The sequence below is a fragment of the Gobio gobio genome, assembly GCF_949357685.1.
Source record: "Gobio gobio genome assembly, chromosome: 11".
Taxonomy (NCBI): domain Eukaryota; kingdom Metazoa; phylum Chordata; class Actinopteri; order Cypriniformes; family Gobionidae; genus Gobio; species Gobio gobio.
This window is the reverse complement of record NC_137104.1, coordinates 7,124,031-7,148,870: the sequence shown is the minus strand read 5'-3', so window position 1 is coordinate 7,148,870 and position 24,840 is coordinate 7,124,031. Positions and strand designations below refer to the sequence as shown.

The following is a 24,840-nucleotide window of genomic DNA, read 5'->3' as shown; positions in this document are numbered from 1 at the left end:
AATAAAGCCCCAGTATTACAGATCATTAACTAAAAAAAAGTTGGTTTAGGGTTTAGTTACCCTTTAAATTGAGCTCAGCCTACCTCTCTCATTCGGCATGAATCCATTCATGGCTGCACATTTTTTTTCCTTTGTAAACAAAGCTTTGTGCTTCACTCGGTATTATTCATGTAAAACAGCATTAACATACAAAACACTGGGTTAGTAACGAAATTATAGTTTTGAAGTAGAAAATAGTATTTATGTAAAGAGATATATTAAAATAAAAAGTACACAGCTCTTCTTAAGTGGAAGCTACTTTTTTCCCTCATGTGCAACCTAGCACGGATGAGTAAAATAACAAAATGATATAGTTTTTAAGTAGAAAATAGTATTTATGTAAAAAGAGGATGAGTCATTATTTGGGTTAGTAAAATAACGAAATTATATAGTTTTTAAGGAGAAAATAGTATTTATCTAAAAAGATAGTAAAATACAGATATAGTAAATTATATATTTGTATTAGGGCTGTCAAAAGATTAATCGCGAATAATCGCATCCAAAATAAAAGTTTGTGTTTACATAATATATGTGCGTGTACTCTGTTAATTATTATTTATATAGGCAAGGCAAGGCAAGGCAAGTTTATTTGTATAGCACATTTCATACACAGTGGCAATTCAAAGTGCTTTACACAGAAATGAAATAAAAATATTACAGTTATAATAGGAATTTAAAGAAATAAAAAATAAAGAAAATATTGAAAGATAAAAATAAAGAGTATAATTAAAAATAAAAATAAAAACAGGGTTAAATTTAAGCATATAAATTAAAATGCAAGCAGTCCGGACAAAGCACGTACAGTGGCACAGCTCATTCAGTAAATGCACAGCTAAACAGATGTGTTTTGAGTCTGGATTTGAAAGTGGCTACTGTTGGAGCACATCTGATCTGTTCAGGAAGCTGATCTGTTCTGTTCAGGAATCTGTTCAGGAAGCTTCAGGAATATATAAATACACACACATTCATGTATATATTTAAGAAATATTTGCATGTATATACTGTATATACATTTATGTAATCTATAATATATATAAATATAAATGTTTTGTATATAAAAAATAATATTTTTTTCTTAAATATACATGCTTGTGTGTGTATTTATATATAAATAATAATTAACAGAGTACACACACATATATTATGTAAACACAAACTTTTATTTTGGATGCGATTAATCGCGATTAATCTTTTGACAGCCCTAATTTGTATTAATAAAAAAAACGACGATATCATCGTCCATTTTACTGTAAACATCGTCAACTGCCAGTTTAGGAGACATCGCCCAACCCTACGACACGCTGACACCTGAATGACACCGAGTCGCAGAACATGTCGCCGTGTGTGTCGTGACACCTCCAGTAGTGACTGACAGATTACTCGAGCACCTATACTGATGTAATTGTGACTCAAAATCCTAAATAAATAGGCTAATTTTGTTGTATTTTAAATGTCTTCGCTTCTACGTTGTGCATTAAAATCGTTTAATGAATGGCTAGCCTTGCATTATCCCTTACATGTTTGTGTGTTTCAGCATTGGCAAGTGTGGGCTATGAGAAGACATGCGTGTTGTTTAATGTGGGTGCGCTGGCGAGTCAGATTGCTTCTGAGCAGAATCTCGACAATGACGAGGGATTGAAGACTGCCGCCAAGTACTACCAGGTTCGAGTTTGACCTTAAATCCTCCAACAGCACAGACAATCGAGAGAGGAATGTTACAAGCTTTTCTGGTCTCTTTCCAGCTGGCGAGTGGTGCATTTGCTCATATAAAGGATACAGTGCTGTCTGCTCTGAATCGAGAGCCCACCATGGACATCTCCCCCGAGACGGTGGGCACGCTCAGTCAGATCATGCTCAGCCAGGCACAGGAGGTCTTCGTTCTCAAGGCCACTGCTGGTGCGTCTGTGTTTATACTTGTGCATTTTTCTGTTTGTAGTTGACACAATTTTAATTGTCCGCTGTTTCATCTCGCAGATAAGATGAAGGATGCCATCGTCGCTAAACTTGCCAACCAGGCGGCAGATTACTACGGCGACGCTTTTAAGCAATGTCAATACAAAGAGAATCTGCCCAAGGTATGCGCAGCTGCCAGTACACACATGACAGACACATAAGCGGTTAAGGTGGTCAAGGTGGTCCACTAGGGGTCACTAGAGACAGTTAATCAAAAATCCCCACAAACTGCATGCAGCAATAACTGTCTGTAAGGGTGCTCCGATCAGGATCACTGAAAGCAGTATCATCCGATAACAATCACCGAAATACTTCATGATAAATAGAAGGCTTCAAATATACCCACAGGAGTTATTTAACTATTCTAAACAGCAACGTATGTTAATTATAAAATATAAAGAAAGTATTATGAATTAACAACTCTTTATTTATTGGCGTGCAACATATTCAATTCCCTCTCTTAGAGGAGATTAGGAACAGCTTAGATCCTAACAAATATTGCTCTCATGTGAAATATAAAATCAACAGAAAGTTGTCTAGTCCAATGTAAAATCATTCAAATATAGATTAATCCTACTAAATCTACTAAAGAGTGAGTAGTGAGTAGTTTTCTCTCTTAAAAACATTAAGGATTGCAACAAGTGTATTAGGGGTTTTATTCTTGGTTCGGTTCGCTTTCACAAGGCAAACTTTCAAAGCATACAAAAATGTGTTCACGCAAGTCACATGCGAGTTCAACTGTCCTTTTATTGGTCAGAGTTTCCTCTGCGTCATCCATCAAGGTAATTGACAAGTTCGCTTCTTATTTGTAACTGTCGAGACACGCAAGCACCATACGAATGTAGCCGTCATTCCTGCTGTTAAATGATATACTACATTTGTATTAATACTAGGGCTGTCAAAAGATTAATCGCGATTAATCGCATCCAAAATAAAAGTTTGTGTTTACATAATATATGTGTGTGTACTCTGTTAATTATTATTTATATATAAATACACACACATTCATGTATATATTTAAGAAATATTTGCATGTATATACTGTATATACATTTATAAAATCTATAATATATATAAATATAAATGTTTTATATATAAAAATATTTTTTTCTTAAATATATACATGCTTGTGTGTGTATTTATATATAAATAATAATTAACAGAGTACACACACATATATTATGTAAACACAAACTTTTATTTTGGATGCGATTAATCGCGATTCATCTTTTGACAGCCCTAATTAATACTGCAGCAAATTCAAACGCTCTCTCTGGATCTCCCAGCGCTGTCTTGAGGTTAACTGTGTCAGGACACACGCAAACACTGTTATAATGCAGCTAGAGCAAGTATCAAGGCTTCATCGGGACAGCATTCTCACACGAAGAAGCCCAATTTCACAAGATTTTAAAATGAAGAGGTGCTCTTTTGGTTTTCAACTGTGATGACTAATGTGTTCACTCACAGAATCAGGCACTACTGCTTTTTAAATAGCGCATTTCCTGTTATGAATTATAATACCATTTTGTCCGTTGGGTAGGATTGCTTCCACACCTCAAGCGAACCTTCACAGAGTTTGTTCAGAAGGTCTCTGAGTGATTGTTTTGGTGCGGATCCGAACGCGTTTGCCATGTTCACACATGCCTAAACGAACCGAACCAAGTGAAAAAACGCACCAGGTTCCAAAACAAATATTCAGGTGTGAAAGAACCCATAGGCTGCCGTCACTTTAAGACTAAATGCACTGATCCAATACACTGTGACACTTGCAATTTATTTCCCAACTGTTTATGTTCACTGAAGACATAACCTACATGAATACTCACCAAATCGGGCATTTTGACACATTTCTGTGTGTATTTAACTGTTTAGGCACAAACCAGAAGCTCAAAGTTCACTGTTCACCCTGCTAGCGCACGCACAAAAAGCCGCTTTGGAAACACTATCTCTTTCACGGCTTAATGCAGTAAAAAAAAAAATAATTTATTAACGAGTATGTCCTGTAGTTTAGCAACAATAGACTGCATTTTACGACAATCACTGATTTAGCTGATTTGTATGTTGCGTTTGGCCTTTTAGGGAGGAACAAAAGTGCACTAGGAAGTAGGGATGTCATGGTGCCAAAATTCCAGTAGTCGGTACCAATAGCATTAAAAATGTTGCGGTACTCTGTACCAATTTCGGTACCACAGCTAAATGTTTTTTTTTTCTTTTTTTATATATAACTATTTAAAAATGTTTTTTTTAAATGTATTAAGTTTATTATTTATGATGATAATCGTAATAAGTAAATAATACATAAACATTTAAAGGCTGTATACTGTTTAAAAGTAAACATTGTTTATAAAAAAAAATCAAGTGAAAAATAATCAACCATCTAGGCATAATTATTATTATTATTAGCAGAGACGTATTATTATTACATAGAGACTTAGCTAAATCTGCTGTAGGCCACAACAGTAGCCGGATATATTCTGTCAATTTAAAAAAAAAATTTAAGCAAACTTTTATTTTGACGGGTTGCCATGAAGACCCTTCAGTGTCTGTGTTCATGAAATGATAGTTTTCTCAAATGAAACGGTAAATTCTCATGAAGTGACGGTTTATGCCTTCGTGTCCTCATATAGTGAACACACGGCAGAGACTACAAAGACAGCGAGCGAGTGTCAGATGGGAGTGCCCCCGACCGCCCGTCATTCACACAGAGACGCAGAACATGATGCAGGAGTAATATTTAAATAGTATTTTGCAGTTTAATATCCACAGACATTAGTATATACTCGGCTACAGTCTGGAACCCCTGCACTTAGATAAACACGGAAGCGACTGAATGCAGCTGCGGCTACAGAATATACTTATGCTGTCAGTACTACAGAAATGCTGGTATCGTCACATTTTTATAATTTCAGTACCGACTTGGTACCGAAGTACCGGTACTTGTGACATCCCAACTAGGAAGGAGAGAATGATGAGTCGGATGAGACCAATGAATGTGAAGCAATTTTAGCTGTGCATAGTTTTGTGTCATCTGATCTGCCTTTATAGAGGCAACCGAAAACAATCTGCACCCGATCAATCGGAGCACCCTTAACCGCCTGTATGCGCCTATAGATTTGAGTTACCTTAATTCCCGTATAACTGCTAGTCACCCCTGCATACACAGACACACACTCAAAGCCTCCAGCCTTTGTTTCTTCTCCTACTGATCTGTGAGTGAACGCTGCATGAGCGTTGTGTGAGGATTTGGTTGGGGTTCGCTGAAGGATGCGTGCTGATTTGCTGTTCTGTTTTCTCTTCCTGCACCCTGTGCTGTGTGTCTGTGCTCGTTTGTGGTTGCCCGTGGTGTTGGTTCGTGGTTGCCGTGGCGTTTGTGATTGCTGTGGTTGCCTCTCCCTGGTCAGTATTTTTATTTCCAGGAAGTGCTTCCTGTTCTCGCCGCGAAGCACTGTATGATGCAGGCCACCGCGGAGATGCACCAGTCAGCCTTGGCCAATCAGAAGAAAAAATTCGGAGAGGAGATTGCTCGGCTGCAGGTGTGTTTGTCTGTGTTTCTTTTTGTATGCCCGGTTGCTTGATTTGTTTATTCAGTTTTGAGCTTCATTGATTGGACGTTGGCGTTAAGGTTTCTCACGCGTGTCTTGCAGCACGCCACAGAGCTGGTGAAGACGGCGGCTTCCCGATACGACGAGTATGTTAACGTAAAAGATCTGTCAGATAAGATCAATCGTGCTCTCACGGCTGCAAAGAAGGACAACGACTTCATTTACCATGACCGTGTGCCGGAGGTCAAAGACCTGGAGCACATCGGCAAAGCATCTCTGGTCAAAGCAACTGCAGTGCAGACGCCACTCAGCCAGAAGTACACAGGTCAGAATGAGGCACACATGACTCTATTTTTTTTGGGGTGGGCGGGTATTTCCCCCTTTCTTATGTGTAAAAATTAGGGCTGTCAAAAGATTAATCGCGATTAATCGCATCCAAAATAAAAGTTTGTGTTTACATAATATATGTGTGTGTACTCTGTTAATTATTATTTATATACAGGGAGTGCAGAATTATTAGGCACGTTGATTTTCTGATCATTATTTTTTTTCCAGGCACATTTGACCAATTCCAAACCACAGTAATCCTAATAACTACTATTGATTTAGTATTTAATAATGTATAAGTGATATATAATTGTTCATGAAGGCTGGAAATGAAAATCACCTTATATTCAGGTGTGCAGAATTATTAGGCATGTTTTCTTTTACAGATAAATTGAGCCAAAAAAGAGATTTAACTCAGACTGAAAAGTCAAAAAGTATTAAATGCCCATGAGAAGGATGCAATACTAATGCAATACTAGACATTGCAGTTAAGGCATGACCATTGGACAGTGAAATGCTCGTTGGGTCAGCAGGGTCAGACAAAAACAGGTGGTGAAGAAAAGACACCTGTTAACCGCAAAAGAATTAAGAATTAAGGTGAAGAATTAAGGGTGAAACCATCAGGAACCCTTTAGTCTCCAGCGCCACCATTTTCCAGAGCTGCAACCTACCTGGAGTCTCCAGAAGTGCAAGGTGTCAGGATCTCAGAGACTTCAGTTAGGTAAAGAATCCTAAAAAATTACCCCCACTAGATAAGAATCACAAGCTGAAGTGTTGTAAAATACATGAAGAAGGTTTTTTTATAGGCTTTATGGACAGATAGGTTGAGAGTGACTCTTGAAGGACCAGCACCACATCCTCTAGTACCACTGTTTGAAGAATTCATCTTCCAGAATCTGGCAGTACGTTTTGGGAGTTCATTTTTAGTCCATCTCTGCAAAACGGACTTCAGGATGGACTAAAATGAACTCCCAAAACGTACTGCCAGATTCTGGAAGATGAATTCTTCAAACAGTGGTACTAGAGGATGTGGTGCTGGTCCTTCAAGAGTCACTCTCAACCTATAAAACATATAAAGCCTATAAAAAAGTAGGCTTCATGTATTTTACAACACTTCAGCTTATGATTCTTATCTAGTGGGGGTCATTTTTTAGGATTCTTTACCTAACTGAAGTCTCTGAGATCCTGACACCTTGCACTTCTGGAGACTCCAGGTAGGTTGCAGCTCTGGAAAATGGTGGCGCTGGAGACTAAAGGGTTCCTGATGGTTTCACCCTTAATTCTTCACCTTAATTCTTAATTCTTTTGCAGTTAACAGGTGTCTTTTCTCCGCCACATGTTTTTGTCTGACCCTGCTGACACATCGAGCATTTCACTGTCCAATGGTCATGCCTAAACTGCAATGTCTAGTATTGCATTAGTATTGCATCCTTCTCATGGGCATTTAATACTTTTTGACTTTTCAGTCTGAGTTAAATCTCTTTTTTGGCTCAATTTATCTGTAAAAGAAAACATGCCTAATAATTCTGCACACCTGAATATAAGGTGATTTTCATTTCCAGCCTTCATGAACAAATATATATCACTTATACATTATTAAATACTAAATCAATAGTAGTTATTAGGATTACTGTGGTTTGGAATTGGTCAAATGTGCCTGGAAAAAAAATATGATCAGAAAATCAACGTGCCTAATAATTCTGCACTCCCTGTATAAATACACACACATTCATGTATATGTTTAAGAAATATTTGCATGTATATACATTTATATAATCTATAATATATATAAATATAAATGTTTTATATATAAAATATTTTTTTTCTTAAATATATACATGCTTGTGTGTGTATTTATATATAAATAATAATTAACAGAGTACACACACATATATTATGTAAACACAAACTTTTATTTTGGATGTGATTAATCGCGATTAATCTTTTGACAGCCCTAGTAAAAATCCAATGAAATGAAATGCAAATGATCCAATTTTTGTTTAGATCTGTTTGAGAAGATGGTGCCGATGGCAGTGCAGCAGTCAGTGAGTGCAGCCAATTCCAGGAAGGCTGACACAGTCAACAGACTGATTGGCAGCATGAGAGAAGCAACAAACCTCTGCAATGGGTCAGTGTTTGTGCATGTATTACACGAGTCAATTTAAACTCCATTAAAAGTCCATTAACATGTAGATTGAGAACTATTCAAGGATGCAAACTTAAATCTAAAACCGGTCCTTTGTGGGATTTGTGATTGCCATGCAGTTTTCCGCCAAAATAAAAGTTCCATAGTTAAACGTTTAACTTCAAACTAATTAAAGTGCTCATGACATGGAGTTTTTTTAAATTATTTTAATGGTTCTTGATGTTCACTTTTAAAGTAAATCAAGTTTTTTGCAAAATAAAAAGAGTGTAAAACCAATTTGTCAACCTTCATTCTGACCCTCTTCTCTGAAATGATCCTTTTTAAGGCTTGTCAGTAAACCACTATTATGATTGGCTAACGTCATTGCATAAGAAACAGATTTCATGTTGTGAAAACATTATCTATTTAAAACTGTAATTTACAGACAAAGCATTATGAAATCATTTACTTAAAGTTTCTTTGCAAACTCTCCGTTACACTGTGCCTTGTTTACAAAACAAAATGCTCTGAACAAACCTATAGAGACAGAGCGACACGTGTCATAATCTGAAGACCACGCCCACCTGGGGGGAAAACAATCAAACCGTCTCCATTGACTTTGCATTGCGTGAGGCTGACTCCTTGTCATTTCGGACTTATAACAAAAAACTGAACAATGTATAAAAGCTGATATGTGACAAAGTGTACAGCAAACAAGCTAAACAAAACCCAGAAGCAAAAACCCAGACGTTTTTATAAGCTGTTGACCCAAAAAACGAGCATTTAAGGACAAAAAAGTGGATTCAGGGCATTGAGACAGAGCGCGACGGGTCATATTACACTGAGAACTACGGCGACTAGAGGGGAACGTAATCAGCGACAGGAAATATAATATATAAAACTGACATTTGGATATTTGACTTAACAGTGAAAAAATGTTTACTGCACACAGACATATTGAGGCATACTGAGTGTCGGGATCCCAAAATGTACCCATTCTTCCTGCTGAAGCTTCACGTCGTATTGCCTTTATCCACTTCCAACGCTCTTTTTTTGGAGTCGACAGCTTATAAAAACTTATTTCTGGGTTTTGTTTAGCTTGTTTGCTGTACACCTTGTCACATATCAGCTTTTAGACATTGTTCTGTTTTTTGTTAAAAGTCCGAAATGACAATGAGGCAGTCTCACGCAATGCAAAGTCAATGGAGAGCGTTGGATTGTTTCCCCCCCCGGTGTGGGTGTGGCCTAAATACGCTCTGTCTCTATAGACACGAGGATGCCAATCAAATAAACCATCCACTTGTTTCAGACGCTAGGATCCTTCTGAAGTCTGTATAGAGACGCAAATGAGCAGTTTAAACTGGACACATCAAAGCAAACATTCTTTCACTCTTCAGACTCATGTACGTGGAGTAACGCCCAATTTATACTTCAGCGTCAAGTGTATGGTGTAGGCTGTGTGTAGCATGCGCAGCCTGACGTGCACCTCTCTAAAAATGTAACAACGCGTCAATTCTACGCAGACCGCAAGCGCTGTGATTGGTCTGCCAGAATCCCTCCCTCAGGGGTTATCATGCTCCCTCAGCATGTGTAATTGCACGTCGACATTGAAAATGACGCAGACGTTTAAATGAAAATCGATGTAATTTAAAAACATGTCCCTTCATTCTCCCACCATCAAATTGGTATAATAACTGTAAATCAAGTAAAACTGTAAATTTTACTTAGTTTTTCCTAGTAAACATCTTTAAATGTATATATTATGTCTTTATATTTAGAGTACTGAGTGCACTTTTCTGGCCAGCCATACAATTAGCCTGATTTAGCTTCCGATAGCATCATCCGTACTTCATGATTCAAAAACGAAGTTAAATCATTCACTGGCTTACCTGATGGTTCGCTGAGGTACGAGTAAATGGCGGGACATGTTTTTAAATTGACCAAATTAAGTGTGTGGATGTATCTTTTACGTTCTATGGCAGGCAGGCTGGACATATAAGTACTTGACATGTTTAATCTTAGTGCTTAAGTTATTCAAGCCTGCCGGCTGTGTACGGACATTGTTTTGTGCCGCTATTTTGTATTGAAGTCTATGGGAGTCTAGTTTATTTTCCCCTAAAAGTGGGCGTGAATCTGTTCAGAGACATTCTATGACGTTGCGCTGGTTGTGCGTATATTGAATGGGTTTTCATAAAAACAACAGTGTGAATATGATCTGAGACAAGTGGATTAGAGAGGTTTTTTATTCTGTTAAGTGTGTAGTCAAGTATGAATCCTCTATTCTCGTGCAAAAAATGACTAAATTCACATTTTAAAGGTCTTCTTCCTGCATCTTTGTCACCTTTTCACCCCAGATGAGTTTGCATCCCTGACTCTTACTCCTCTGTATTTAAAGGGTTAGTTCACCCAAAAATGAAAATTCTGTCATTAATTACTTACCCTCATGTCGTTGGACACCCGTAAGACCTCCGTTCATCTTCAGAACAGAAATGAAGATATTTTAGTTGAAATCTGATGGCTCTGAAAGTCCTCCATTTGCTCAATGGTACTCTACACTCTCAAGACCCTTAAAAGGCACTAAAGACGTTGTTACAAAGTCCATCTCACTACAGTGGTTCTAAAATAACTTTATGAATCGGCAACAATAGTTTTTGTGCGCAAAAAAACCCTAAATAACGTCTTGCATAGTGATGACGATTTCAAAACAAAGCATCATGAAGCTTCGAAGCGTTATGAATCAGTGAGTCGAATGATGATTCGGATCGCGTGTCAAACCGCCAAACTGCTGAAATTTGGCGATTCAAACCGCTGAATCGACTCACTGATTCATAACGCTTCGAAGCTTCATGATGCCGTGTTTTGAAATCATCATCACTATGTAAGTCATTATTTAGGGTTTTTTTGCGCAGAAAAACTATTGTCGCCGATTCATAAAGTTATTGTAGAACCACTGTAGTGAGATGGACTTTGTAACGACGTCTTTAGTGCCTTTTAAGGGTCTTGAGAGTGTAGAGTACCATTGAGCAAATGGAGGACTTTCAGAGCCATCAGATTTCAACTAAAATATCTTCATTTCTGTTCCGAAGATGAACGGAGGTCTGACGGGTGTCGAACGACATAAGGGTAAGTAATTAATGACAGAATTTTAATTTTTGGGTGAACTAACCCTTTTATTGTTTTAAGACACTATTGACTAATGAAATAATGTGCATAACACCTTTTAGTTAAACCTGAATATGCCGTCTAAATATTTATCAAATTAATCATTTTTATACACATTTAGACAGTGTTTTGGATGCATAAATAAGAGTTTTAGACGTGATTGATTGGTTGTTGCTGATCGGTTAGGGTGTTGGCGTCTTTGAACCTGCCGGCCGCACTAGAAGATCTGTCGGGAGACGCTGTCCCTCAGTCCATCCTGGAGAAGAGCCGCGCGGTTATTCAGCAAGGCGGCCTGCAGAGCATCGAACAGCTGATTAGAGATCTCCCTGAACTACTGCAGAGGAACCGTGAGATCCTGGATGAGGTGATGCACACGTTCACCATTTGTTTCATGCTTTTTTTATAAGCAGCATGATCCTAGAGATTGAGACCACTAGTAAAAATACTTAATATATGTTATTTGATGCCTTTTAACATTTTCATTATAACAATTTGAGTGAAAATTAGAGATTCTTGTGCTTCGATGAAAGCAAAAACCATCTGTACAAAAGGAGTTCACATGATCAGTGACACAAATGTGTGTACATTTGTCATGTGACCTGCAAATATCACAGAATCATTTATTTTTTCATCCTGATTTTTCTAAATCCTAAAATGATTTATTTCCAGGTTTAAATGGCTGGGTTCACACTACTATTTGGCCGTCTAAAACAGATTTCTCTGATCCTAAGCCAATATCTGAAGTCTTTGACCGTTAGTTTGACATGTTCAAACCGCAGCCGATTAATGACCATTGCGAAATTCAGAATTTGATGCACTGTCCTATAATGTGGCTTATTCTACGACAAATCAAAATCAAAAACCAATAAGAAACACAGAACCTGATGACGCAATTAGTGAGACGACAACAAACCGCCACTTGCTCCATACACATCGTCTTCATGTTGTCTTTTCAAGAGTAGCCATGATCAAAATTAACACTAGAGTGTTTTTGTTTGCTAGCCACCATTTCTATCCTGCATGTAAATGCAGCTCGCATCACTGAATGTGTCAGTTCTTGCGTCCGTTTGTAACCCGTCTTGACTGCCACACAGACAGCTGAGATCCCACAGTGTGACATGGCTTACAGCGGGGATCACGTTCGTATAGTCTGACAAGCAACAGTCATAAAGGACTTTAATAAATCGTACAGTGTGCACCCGACTTTAGACTCTTGAACCCACTGTATGTGTATGACACCATCTGACTGTATGGACTTGCACTTCATGCCAATTTGTATCATGAACAAAAACATTGTGTGTTGGTGTTACAGTCCTTGAAGATATTAGATGATGAGGAAACGACAGACAATGAACTCCGAGGCAAATTCAGTCAGCGCTGGAACAGAACTCCCTCTGGAGATCTGTATAAGTCACTCAGAGCAGGTACATACACTTCCACCCCCACTTATGCATTAAGCAGATGCTTTTACCAAATGAGTCTTACAATGCCTTCTAGGTAAACACATTATCAGTTTGTGTTTCCTGAGCATGACCTTGGAGTGTCATGCTCTACCAGTTGAGCTATAGGAACCCATCACTTTGCTCATGATGGTTTTTTCTCTCTCTCTCTCTCTCTCTCTCTCTCTCTCTCTCTCTCTCTCTCTCTCTCTCTCTCTCTCTCTCTCTCTTTTTCATCCCATGCAGAGGGAAATAATTTTTGCAATATACTGGACAAGGCAGTGCAGGCTGATCAGGTGGTGAAAGGCCGTTACACTGAACATTGTGAGATGATTGCTTTGCTCTGCAAGCCAGAGAATGAGCTCAGTGCCGCCATACCGTCTGCCAACCCTGCCAAGACTCTGCAGGGCAGTGAGGTGAGCTCAGTGCTGTTCTCATTTACTAAAACTATTTTTAATTGAAATAATTTAAACTATAAATGGTTGGTAAAAGCTTAAAATGAGATCATTAAATGAAAAAATGTTGCCTTGGAAACTAACTGAAATAAATTTAAGTTACGGTACTATACTATAAGCTACTTCTAACTATTTATGAATATTTTTTTAATCAAAAAGTAATAAAAATGAATCATGCATAACAAAATTACAAAAATTGAAATGAATACTGAAAATATAAAAAAATATAAATATTCATAAAAACTCTAATAGTTTATAAATAATGGTTATAAATTATTTGTTTATATGTATGTTTTTGTATATCGATTGTTTTTTAAGACAAAATTGTAAAATTATTGTAAACAACGTATTGAAGTAATATTGTAATCAGAATATTTTTTTTTTAAATTGAAATACTATTGATTGCCATGAATATAGACATTGCTGCTGATATGGCATTAAAGGGTTAGTTCACCCAAAAATGAAAATTCTGTCATTAATTACTTACCCTCATGTCGTTCGACACCCGTAAGACCTCCGTTCATCTTCAGAACAGAAATGAAGATATTTTAGCTGAAATCTGATGGCTCTGAATGGCCTCCATTGGCACAATGCACTTCACACTCTCAAGACCCTTAAAAGGTACTAAAGACGTCGTTACAAAGTCCATCTCACTACAGTGGTTCTAAAATAACTTTATGAATCGGCGACAATAGTTTTTGTGCGCAAAAAAACCCTAAATAACGACTTGCATAGTGATGACGATTTCAAAACAAGCCATTATGAAGCTTGGAAGCGTTATGAATCAGTGAGTCGAATGATGATTCGGATTGCGTGTCAAACCGCCAAACTGCTGAAATTTGGCGATTCAAACCACTGAATCGACTCACTGATTCATAACGCTTCGAAGCTTCATGATGCCGTGTTTTGAAATCGTCATCACTATGTAAGTCATTATTTAGGGTTTTTTTGCGCACAAAAACTATTCTCGCCGATTCATAAAGTTATTGTAGAACCACTGTAGTGAGATGGACTTTGTAACGACGTCTTTAGTGCCTTTTAAGGGTCTTGAGAGTGTAAAGTGCATTGTGCCAATTGTGCCTTTCAGAGCCATCAGATTTCAACTAAAATATCTTCATTTGTGTTCTGAAGATGAACGGAGGTCTGACGGGTGTCGAATAGGGTTGGGTACCGAAATCCGGTTCCAATATGGCACCGGTACTTATATAACCGGTATGTACCGGACCGAATCAGAACGCAGATTTCGGTTCCTCATTTCGGTGCCAAAATTCAAACGTGCTTTCGCGCTTTGGCTGAGCCAGAGACAGACGCTCAGCGCTGGTCACATCACAACTCATGACAACTATTCAGTGTTTTCAACGATATCATGTTTATTTCAGGTTTCAGACATTTAAATGCTCATAAGTAGGCTACTAGCAACAAAACACCCACTGATGTCTATGAAAGCGGCAATGACAATCCTTTCAGACGATTATAATTTGACTAACGTTACATGTTTTATTCACGTCAGATACATGCACATTATATAGTAGCTATATCGTTTACTCTATTCTTCTTCCAGTTCACTGGTCACTTACTTTCATGTATTTCGTGAGACGAGAATGCTCTCAAGTGTTGTAAATCCGACAGATCCGATTCTGAGGCGCAAACTAACATTGCGCCGCCCATTGCGCTTTATAGATCAACTAACACACATTCACTCACACATTTGAACATCAGGTAGTTTGTGAATTTATATTATAAATATTATGAATAAAAATAAATAAATAAATATTATGAATATTTTGAATAAAAAGAAAAAACGAAATAAACCCGATACAGCTGAGCTGTCAGCGCTATTGCGGCTGCTGTGTCATGTGAGAAACCTGACGCGTCGCCATGGAAACATTAAGACGATGCGTTCTAAAATATTTAGCCAGAGAATATGATCATATTTCAAAAAAGAGCTGAAGCTCGAAGCTGGTTAGTAGCAGAGCAAGAATACAGACTAGGCTAACTGCTGTTATTACTGTAACTGTTTAGAGTTATATTAGGCTTGTTGTAGTTGGGTTAGGTGGCTTATGTTTTACTGTGAATTTGTAAATAAGTCAATTATAATTTGTAAATAAGTAAATTGTGTTTTGTATTTATTTATATTCATACATTTAAGTATACATTAAACTTTTAATAAATGGTTCAATTTAAATAAAAAATAAATAAATAAAAAGCCATTTAATGTCATCCACCTCGTTTTGTGGCCTTTTTAAAAAAAAAAAAGTATCGGTTCAGGCACCGTTTAGGCACCGGAACCGTTTTAAAAGTATCGGTTTGGCACCGGAATCGAAAAAAACCCAAACGATACCCAACCCTAGTGTCGAACGACATGAGGGTGAGTAATTAATGACAGAATTTTCATTTTTGGGTGAACTAACCCTTTAAGTCATTAATAAATAATGCTAAATTAATACTTATTACTGGGTGTATACACAGATGTGCACATGCATACATGCATATATATTATTATACACACACACATAAACGTACATCATACACATACATGTTGGCACATTGTTCTAAACATAAAAGAATAGCAGAGTCCACAGCACCGCTATAACGATTACAGCACAGAGAAACTTGGACAAAGGTTGGAATCACTTTCAGATAAAATCTTTCTCCAGCTGACGAACGATAAAATCAGCCAATTCAAAAAGCCAATCAGAATCCATCCTGCTTTAAAGAGCTCAAGCATTTGAAGCAGCAGACGACAAAACAGCGTGATTAAATTAAACACAACGATATCATCTGCTGGTGCGGACACTAATATAGTTATGGTTATCTGTATCCTTAGCGTTCCTGGAGTGAACAGGCCTTAACCCTGACCAAACCCCTATCCTTGTTCTGTGCAGGTGGTAAACGTGCTGAGATCTCAGCTGGCACAGCTGGATGAGGTGAAGAGGGAACGGGAAGTTCTGGAGGGAGAGGTGAAGGCGGTGACCTTTGATTTGACAACTAAGTTCCTAACCGCACTAGCTCAAGACGGCGCCATTAACGAGGAGGCCATGACCACCAGTGAGCTGGACACACGCTACGGCTCTCACACACAACGTGTTCAGCAGAATTTACGCAGACAGGAGGAACTGCTGTCACAGATACAGGTGCACACATACACTCACGCATGAGCAATATTTCAGCAAGGAGTTAAAATGAGTGTTCGTCACAGTATTCTCAGAAATAGGACCTGCAAAGGCTTTATTTTGAAAATGAGTGTACCATTCAATTCAAAGTGCCCCTATTATGCTTTTTCGGATATTACCTTTCATGTAGTGTGTGATGTATAGCTGTTTGTGAATGTAAAAGGTCTGCAAAGCTTCAAAGATCAAAGTGCGTGACAAATGGAAATCAGTCAAAGCTGATTATAAACTGCCTGAAACGAATTGCCAGTAATTCCAGTCTTCAATGGCTGCCTGTGAGCAACGTCGTCTTTGACCCGCCCTCAAACACTGTAGTTGTAGCTGATGCCTGGAAGAGCTTGGTTTGTTCAAGTTGTCGACATGTCGAGAAAACAACAGTTTTCTGCGCTGAGAATCCACTTTGCATGCACTTTCGAAGGATGAGGACTTGCTCTCAGATTGATACAGTAAAACCAACACCATCTTTCCTGTTTGTACGCTGATTAAAGTGCTGTAGAAGTATCTAACCAATCAGAGCAGTGTAGGCTCTCAGAATAGAGGGGTTTAGAGAAACCAAATCCTTTATTGAACAGACACTAGCCACGTTTACATGCGCACTTTTTTTGTCATTCCGATTAAAATCATTCCGATTGAAAGATTCGGTGGACTGTTTACATGAGACGTTATCTAAACCGATCTGGTGTTTACATGTGCTGACTTTCAGTAGGAATCCTTTTGTGACATGCGCACACAGTTTGTCTGCCGCCTCAGATTCGTAACGTATCGTGGATCAATAATTCTGTGTTGGTAATTTTAATATTTATTTATTTTTCTGTGGGCGGACATGCAGTAGTTTAACCTAATTTATGTCCTATACAATGGCTATTTCAACAGCTGTGAATGATGAATGCGGAATCAAAAATGAATTCAATTCATTTATTTTGAAAAACACAAAATTAACAATAAAATGCACTCAAATTATTAATAAAAACATAGGATATACGGTGAAACATGAATGAAGCATTCAAGACGTGCTCAGCATCACTAGTAGGCCTAGTACTAAAGATATATATTTCAGATGATTAAGGAAAGATACCATAATCACAAAGGTATAAATATTAACAAAAGTAATTAAAGTAGACTGTGGGTAATGTTACTTAACCAATTTGAAGCAGTTGTTGAATTTTTTTTTATAGCTAACTTAACTAACGAGAAACAGAGAGCAGCTTGAATGTTCCCCGTTGAAATGGCAGCTCTCAACGGCCACCAGGACTTGTACAGTTTTATATAAGCTATTTATTATTTGTCGTAAAGTGTAAGAATCACTTCAGAAAAATAAATTATTCTGTCAGGCGCAGTTGAAGCCTAGGACAAACGCTGTCAAGATGACATGGTGTAGCCAGGCTATGTCTGTGTCATTATTCAAACATCATGTTCATAACATGTTACGAAAAAAAAAGTTTAATACCTCAGAAAAATGAACTTTCCTCTCTTGCCAACATTAGCCTGGTGTGAGCGCGGCGCGCGCTCTTCAGTTGAGGAGGCGCTCGCGCTGTATATCACGTCACAGAAAGACGTGCACTCAAAGTAATCGGATCAGATCGTTTACATGGTGGAATTTTTCGTGTGATCGGTTCGTGGAAAGGTTTATCCCACCCCTCTCAAACCGATTACAATTTCATTCGGTTTGGCCATTTTTATTCCGATTGAGGTGTTTATATGGAGTATTTTTATTCCGATTGAGGTGTTTTATATGGAGTATTTTTATTCCGATTGAGGTGTTTATATGGAGTATTTTTATTCCGATTGGACTTTTAAACCGATTACAGTGCTCCATGTAAACGCACCTACTGTGAGAAAAAAGGTGATGATGATGCAATGTATATTATAAGAAACTTGTTTTTGTCCTTGGATGCATGTAAACCCATTGTAGGAGACCTCCATGTACCTACCTGTCCTGTAATAGTTGCTGCTGCATTTTAAAATTGCTTTCCTTCTTGTCTCAGGTGTCTCACCAGGAGTTTTCAGCATTGAAGCAGTCCAACTCTGAGGCTAATAGCAGAGAGGATGTGTTGAAGAAGCTCGCCGCGGCCCATGATAGCTATATAGAGATCAGCTCCAATATCAAAGAGGGCACTAAAGTAACTATCACATGCTCTAATATTAGTTCTGTACACATGCACAATCTGTACGATGTCACTCAGCTGTCTCTCTCTTCCTTCAGTTCTACAATGATCTGACAGAAATCCTGCTGAAGTTTCAAAATAAGTGTAGCGACATCGTCTTCGCTCGCAAAACTGAGAGGGATGAACTGCTCAAGTATGTCACAAATCATCAAGACCTTTTTTCTTACAGGAGGACTGTGATTTGCTTATACTCAATGATTGTGTTTGATTGACAGGGAGCTGCAGCAGAGCATTGCTCGTGAGCCGAGCGCTCCTTCATTCAACGTCCCATCATACCAGTCCAACACCCCTGCACCTGTCCCGGGCGGCCCAACCCCTGCACCCAGAACCATGTTTGTGAGTTCCCAGAGTTCCTCATGAGTTCTAAAGTATACTTCGGTTTTTACACGTATGCTAGAATATGTGTATAGTGCACGTGACGTGAATTTCGTAAATTTTTCTAACCACGCATGCAATGTATCACATGTTCACTTTAAATTTGCACCAATTAGTTTGTCCACAAGGTGGCAACACTGGCCAAGGCTGTTGTTTCACAGTCAGAAAAGAAATGGGCTGAATCCGAAATCGCCCCCCATACCCTTAAATAGGGCCCTATTTGAGGGGACAGCCATTTGTAGTGGTGTCCGAAACCATAGTGGACATTATCAAGTGCACTCATTCAATCCCGCGTTGCACCGCAATAACGAGTGTACAGCCGATGTACACACAACGGCTGTCCGACTTCACATGCTCGTTTTCATTCACTCCTTCAAGTGAACAATATAAGTGGACTAACGTAGGGAATAGTGAATGAGGGTTTAGGGGGCGATTTCGGATTCAGCCATGGAGAAGACAGAACAAGAACAAGAACAAACTACTGAAGATGGCAAACACAATAGACACCCGAGTTGACAAGCACCTGTGTGAAGGGATTAAAAGCTTACCGCAAATCTAGTTTTAACGAGTACAAAGACCTTTTTATCGCTCATAACTTTAGGAGAGAAAAAGCAGAGACATTAGATGAGAATGATGAATCTTTCTAGTGCCCGTGTTGCGATTCTGTGTTTGCACTTGCTATAAAATGGAGTATACTTTCAAAGGCTGTGCGTGTGCGTTTGAATGTGCATGTGCTAATGAACTCATACAAAAATTAAGTATACTTAAGGCTTAAATTTAAAGTTGTTGATTGCATTTCTGTTCCAAACCCAACAGCAGCCTCAGGCTAAGCCCCAGCCCCCAGCAAGACCTCCGCCCCCTAGCATCCCTCCTCAGGCAGCCAGTGCTTCAGTTCCAGTCAGTAGTCCGATGGCTCCCAGCAACACTAATCCTCCACCTGTTGCACCCACTGGACCCTCACAGGCTCAAGGACCACCCTACCCCAGTTATCAAGGCTACCCTGGGTAAATAAAGACTTTCTCAAGTACATGCATGCGACAGAAACCTAATGATCTGCCTATATAGGCTCCAAAAGGTAGGCAGCTTGTTTATGATGCTTTCTGAGGTACCTTATTCTGGCCAGAAACTAAGGGTGTGTTCACACTTGAAATTCTGGACCAAAATTTAGCATTCAGATCACCGAACCTAAAAGCCCTAAAAACCTGTTTCCCAAAAGCCAATTATGGTAGCAAGTTCTGTCGTTATCAACATAGTTCAACCAGTCTGTTTCCCGAAACCATGGTTCGAACGAACATGCGCAAACAGCATCGCAAATTTGCGTGGTTGGAACGACCGCTCTCGATCTGTGGTTAGAAGCAGAGTTTCTTGTTTACATGACATGTGGACTTAATAAATCCTTATTTTGAGCAAAATAAGCAAGCTGACATTTAGTACAATCTATATATTTAATTTGGAATACATACAAATGTCTTTTAGTTTGTCAAAAGATTTAAAGCACCTTTTTTGAAGAGTGTGCATGAGCGGACATGCTCTAGTATGTCCGAACGAGCCGATTTTAATCTGGAAATAAAGCAAAATAACTGAGAAAAATAATAAAAAGTCCTCAGGTGCCATGTCCATAATTTATAGCAAAAAATCTAGCATGAATTTGATCTCAAACTAATTAATTAAAAGCAGTTATCACTCCACCACCTGCGTGTCATCATTAACCAACGTGGTTGAACGACAGATTTGCGACATTTTGGTTTCGGGAAACAGTCGTGACTAGCTAGTTGATTTCTTCAACGATGCATCATATTATGGTAGTTCAGCAGTGAGTTACGTCGTTGTATGGGAAACGTACCTCTGATTGGTCGGCTTTAATGATGTATTGCCTATTTTATGACAGAACTTACCGAAAATCCAAAACAGTGCTGTGTGCTGGGCTAAATGTGCTCGTTGTATGTGTGTAGCTACATATGATGGTATTTTGACCAGCTGAGAACACGTAAAGAGCTAATAAAATGTGTAAAGTAGTCAAAACAGCGACACAAATGAAGACTTGGTTATGACGCCTGTACCGAACTGTGATGAGCAACATCACAACTATGACGAGAAAAAACAGGTATGCGTGAGCCTTATGCAAGGTTTTTCCTACATTGACATTTTTTTGGTGGCCGCCAAAACAAATTTTTGTCCCGCCAAAGCCTTACTTGATCAGTTACTGTGATTTATGATTGATGTAGTAGATGACTGCTGCGCTTGCGTTAACTGAGTGACAGAGAGGACGATTAGAGAGCTCCTCTCCTGCTCTCTGTCTTCAAAATGAGCATTCTTAGCTTTCTAATATTTCACATATTAAGTTAATCAAAATCAAAAGGTTGGAAGACCGAATCCATGTTGCACGTGGCGCTATCAGACGATATTTTCCTTTAATTACCGCTAGGTGTGAATTGCGCTCAAAAAACGTTGACTCTTCTATGACCAGCTGACATAAACCATACTTTCAATAAACGGGAAACAAATCCTGTCCAGTTATGAAGTGTTTTCTGTGTGTTGACAAATCTTTCGCGATGTTCTAACATAAGGGATTCGCACACAACGCGTCTGCTAATGTCCGATTCGCGACCTAATGATTCCTTTGAACCGAATCATTTTAACAACTTGTTAGAACAACTGATCTGTCCAACACTGAACTCACAAATCAGTTTAATCATTTACTCGGAACACATCTGAAATGAGAACAAAGTGTTCTTACCCAATTTAGCAAGAGTGGGTGTAAGAGTTAGTTTTAATTATCCACAGTCTTTCAGCTTATTTATGTTCACAATGTGTAGTAAAATAAATAGCCTATAAATCATTTAGTTTAGACGGGAGTGAGGTGAACCCAGAACAAAGTTGTTATTAGCTAGCTGATAATTTTATGAAATTGTATATGGTAGAAAATTAGGCTATTTGTTAATTTTTAATTTTTAATACTACTTTTTAATATTGATATGATTATATACCAAAACAATTATCTGTAAATAGTGTAAAAATGAGGAACAAAAATAAACATCAAGGTATCAAAATAAGATAAGCAAAAATTACAAGCTTTCTTTGAATTTATTAAAAATGTATTGTCAGTGTTGCGCTTGCAGATCACGTGGGTAGGGGACTTTTTTACTGTGTGTGTGTGAAATGCATGGATGACCATGTTTGTCAGCCACCACCGAAGACCCTTTTTGACCCAGGAAAAACCCTGATTATGTCCTTTTTGCGGACTTTGGTTCGTTTACATGTCTTTGGTCTATGTTGTGTTCATATATCATTCGAATCGCACCACAGGTTGTTTGGAAGCTGACCCAGACCCATCTTTTCAGCGTCTCGGTCCGCTTGCTTGCTTGATACGCACCAGGGTTCAGATGGCAGTGTTCACACTAGGGATGTGACATTTTCCCACTGTTTAATCGACGTGTGCCAACCAAGGTTATTATAGTTTTGCATTTTTAAATTACTTTTTCATTTTAATATCATTTTAAATTTTACATTTCAGTTTAGTTTTAGTTAGTTTCATAAATCATTTTTGCTAGTTTTAGTTTAGTTTTATTTTGTGAACACATTTCTATTTAGTTTTTATATATTTAGTTTTAGTAATTATAGTTTAGCAGAGTTATCAGAACGAAGACCAAAGCAAGATTTTTCATTTCAGCAAAGTATAATGTTTGCACTGATTAGAGTTAAAATTCCAGACAAACTTGTTCATATTAAAGATGAAATCTTGTTAAATATGCCTATTTAAAAAAGAAAATCAGCAGTACAATATAGGCTTGTAGTGTGACCATTATAGAAAAAACAGCTACAGTCATCTGACTACAGCCAACACAACCTGCTGTGAAGCCAGTGTGATTAAATAATGAAGTGTGCATGCGTGCGTGTGTGTGTGTCCTGGTATTCCCTACGTTGTGGGGAAATGTCTCTACATGGATAATAATATTATTAGTAAACGCCTTTCAGCCTGTCAATATTATGCAAACATGAAATCTCCAACATACGGTAGGCTACTTAGTTGCTGTTATGTGGCGTTCACACCGGACGCGTTTCGCGCGAATAATTCGCGCTAATCGCGCGAAGGTGGACGCGTGTACATTTTGAGTTTACTCGCGCGAATCGCGCGTGACATTCACTGCACAACAGATGCGAATTCGCGTCATGGGCGGGGCTTCCGCCAGCAGCTCGTCTCGTTGAGAAATGGCTGACATGGGCTGTGTTTAAAGGTGAACTATGTAGGATTTTTGCAGTAAAACATCCAGAAACCACTAGGCCAGTGTTATATATTTTGTTCAGTTGAGTACTTAGAATATCCCAAATGTTTTCAACTATTTGTAAATCGTGAGAAAATTGCTATTTTAACCAAGGAGCCGGGACGTGTGAGCTATGCGTGTGAGGGAGTCGCCTGTCTATTGCGTCATATCTGCGTCACCCTCGGTCTCCGGTTTTATTCAGTGAAACACTTTACTCTCACTGCATTGTGAACAAGTGTCATAGCAACCGCCGAGCGAACGTCATAACTTCCTTTTCAACACACTCAGATATATCTAATACGATAAACAGAGCTGCGTTACCTCTCACACTCAGCACTGGAGAAGAGGAAGTGCCGCCGGCAACCGTGTCATAATAAAAGTCCCGCCAGCGACTATGCCATAATAACAGTCCCGCTCTTCAATCGCTCCTGAGGCCTTGCTCAGCTCCACAACACTCGGTCCTGCTCTGCTTCAGACTACAGTAATGTTAATAATCGCATCCATGAACATAATTTCTGCCCGAGTCCTATCCTGACTGTTTCCCACCGGCTGTGAGGTGAAGACCACATGTCCCGAGATTCTGCGCTCAAACGTGGCGTCATCAAACTACGCCTTTGTTTTGAACAGGCGACCTCTAGTGGACGGAAAAGTTACATAGTGTAGCTTTAAATGTCTTTTTTTTTGTTAATATCTACTGTTAATGTGTGACAAAACGTAGTTTTAAGACTTTTTCAGTCGATAATGTAGTTGTTTAAAGCTCAAATCTGTGGTGTATTTACATAAACAGTGCCTATTTGAACATTTTATCTGCCGTTGTCGGAGCTGTGAGCTCCAGCGGACAGCGCGCTCAGCGCACGTGAAAGCCGGCGAGGGCAACCTTTCCTCGGCCAGTCCTTCTGCCGTCTACCGCTGGCTCTGATGTCTCTGTGGTGTGTCTCGAGCTATAATTCGTCTTGTAACGGCCGATCTTTGGTCTCATGGATCTATAATTTGTTCCCTGGCAAATCGTTTAGGCTGAGGGCAAAGATAAGTTTCATTACTTTATATTTTTAGGCTATAACTGTATGTTGCAGTTGTAACGTTAGCCTACTAGCACTGACTTTGAATGTTTGACTGCATTGTTTGCTTTTTCATGTATAGCTTGTTATACATTACTTATACTTTTGTATTATTGATCATACATAAACTTGCATTTAACAAAAAGAGACTGGGTTGTGTTTCATGTCATTTAATGTTATCACAGTGATAATCATATTGTCTGAACCAGATATTAATATACAGATTTTCTCTTCATTGTTGTCACTACTAGAGCAAGGTCCTGATTGGTTAACGCGGCGCGAAATATCCGCCAAAGTTCAGATTTTTCAACTTGAGCGTTTCGCGCGATTCGCGCGAATCGCGCGTTCAAAACGCTCAAGTCGCGTCCTTCTCGCCGCCTCAATCGCGCGAATCTCGCCGCCTCATTCGCGCGAATCGCGCCGCAGAATGCCATTTCGCGTCTCTGCATTGACTTAACATGTAAATCACTCGCGCGAATCGCGTCCGGTGTGAACGCACCATTACACCCGCATCTCTTGCATTCTAAAAGCGCACTTCAAGCTAAAAGCGGTGTAGCTTGCGTCTCAATACCTTGTGTCATTTCCCATTTCACTGCCACACGTGTTCTTTGTGAACAGCCGCTAAGGAATAGCGATGTGTTCTACGTTTCGGTTCTTCACTGAGTGCTTCACAGGACAGCAGTTAATCGCCTCCGCTAACTTCATGCGCATGAAGCGCCATATATAGACATTTCCCTAAACAGTCACAGGTCAGATTTTCCGCCAAAG

The 24,840-nt window shown here is 38.8% G+C and overlaps 1 protein-coding gene across 2 annotated transcripts in view; it reads left to right on the top strand.

The window, feature by feature from the left end:
* pdcd6ip (programmed cell death 6 interacting protein) overlaps positions 1-24,840 on the top strand; it is a 49,877-nt gene that overhangs the window by 17,739 nt on the left and 7,298 nt on the right. The window contains exons 4-17 of one of the 2 annotated variants that reach the window (XM_079829220.1): positions 1,574-1,701; positions 1,782-1,935; positions 2,014-2,114; positions 5,409-5,525; positions 5,637-5,859; positions 7,866-7,989; positions 11,335-11,512; positions 12,461-12,572; positions 12,834-13,003; positions 15,928-16,176; positions 18,198-18,332; positions 18,416-18,510; positions 18,593-18,713; positions 19,569-19,756. In XM_079829220.1, the coding sequence (XP_079685346.1) occupies positions 1,574-1,701; positions 1,782-1,935; positions 2,014-2,114; positions 5,409-5,525; positions 5,637-5,859; positions 7,866-7,989; positions 11,335-11,512; positions 12,461-12,572; positions 12,834-13,003; positions 15,928-16,176; positions 18,198-18,332; positions 18,416-18,510; positions 18,593-18,713; positions 19,569-19,756 (2,095 nt within the window). Of the gene's footprint in view, positions 1-1,573; positions 1,702-1,781; positions 1,936-2,013; positions 2,115-5,393; positions 5,526-5,636; positions 5,860-7,865; positions 7,990-11,334; positions 11,513-12,460; positions 12,573-12,833; positions 13,004-15,927; positions 16,177-18,197; positions 18,333-18,415; positions 18,511-18,592; positions 18,714-19,568; positions 19,757-24,840 lie in introns of both variants that reach the window. The other variant, XM_079829219.1, reaches the window with a different exon arrangement.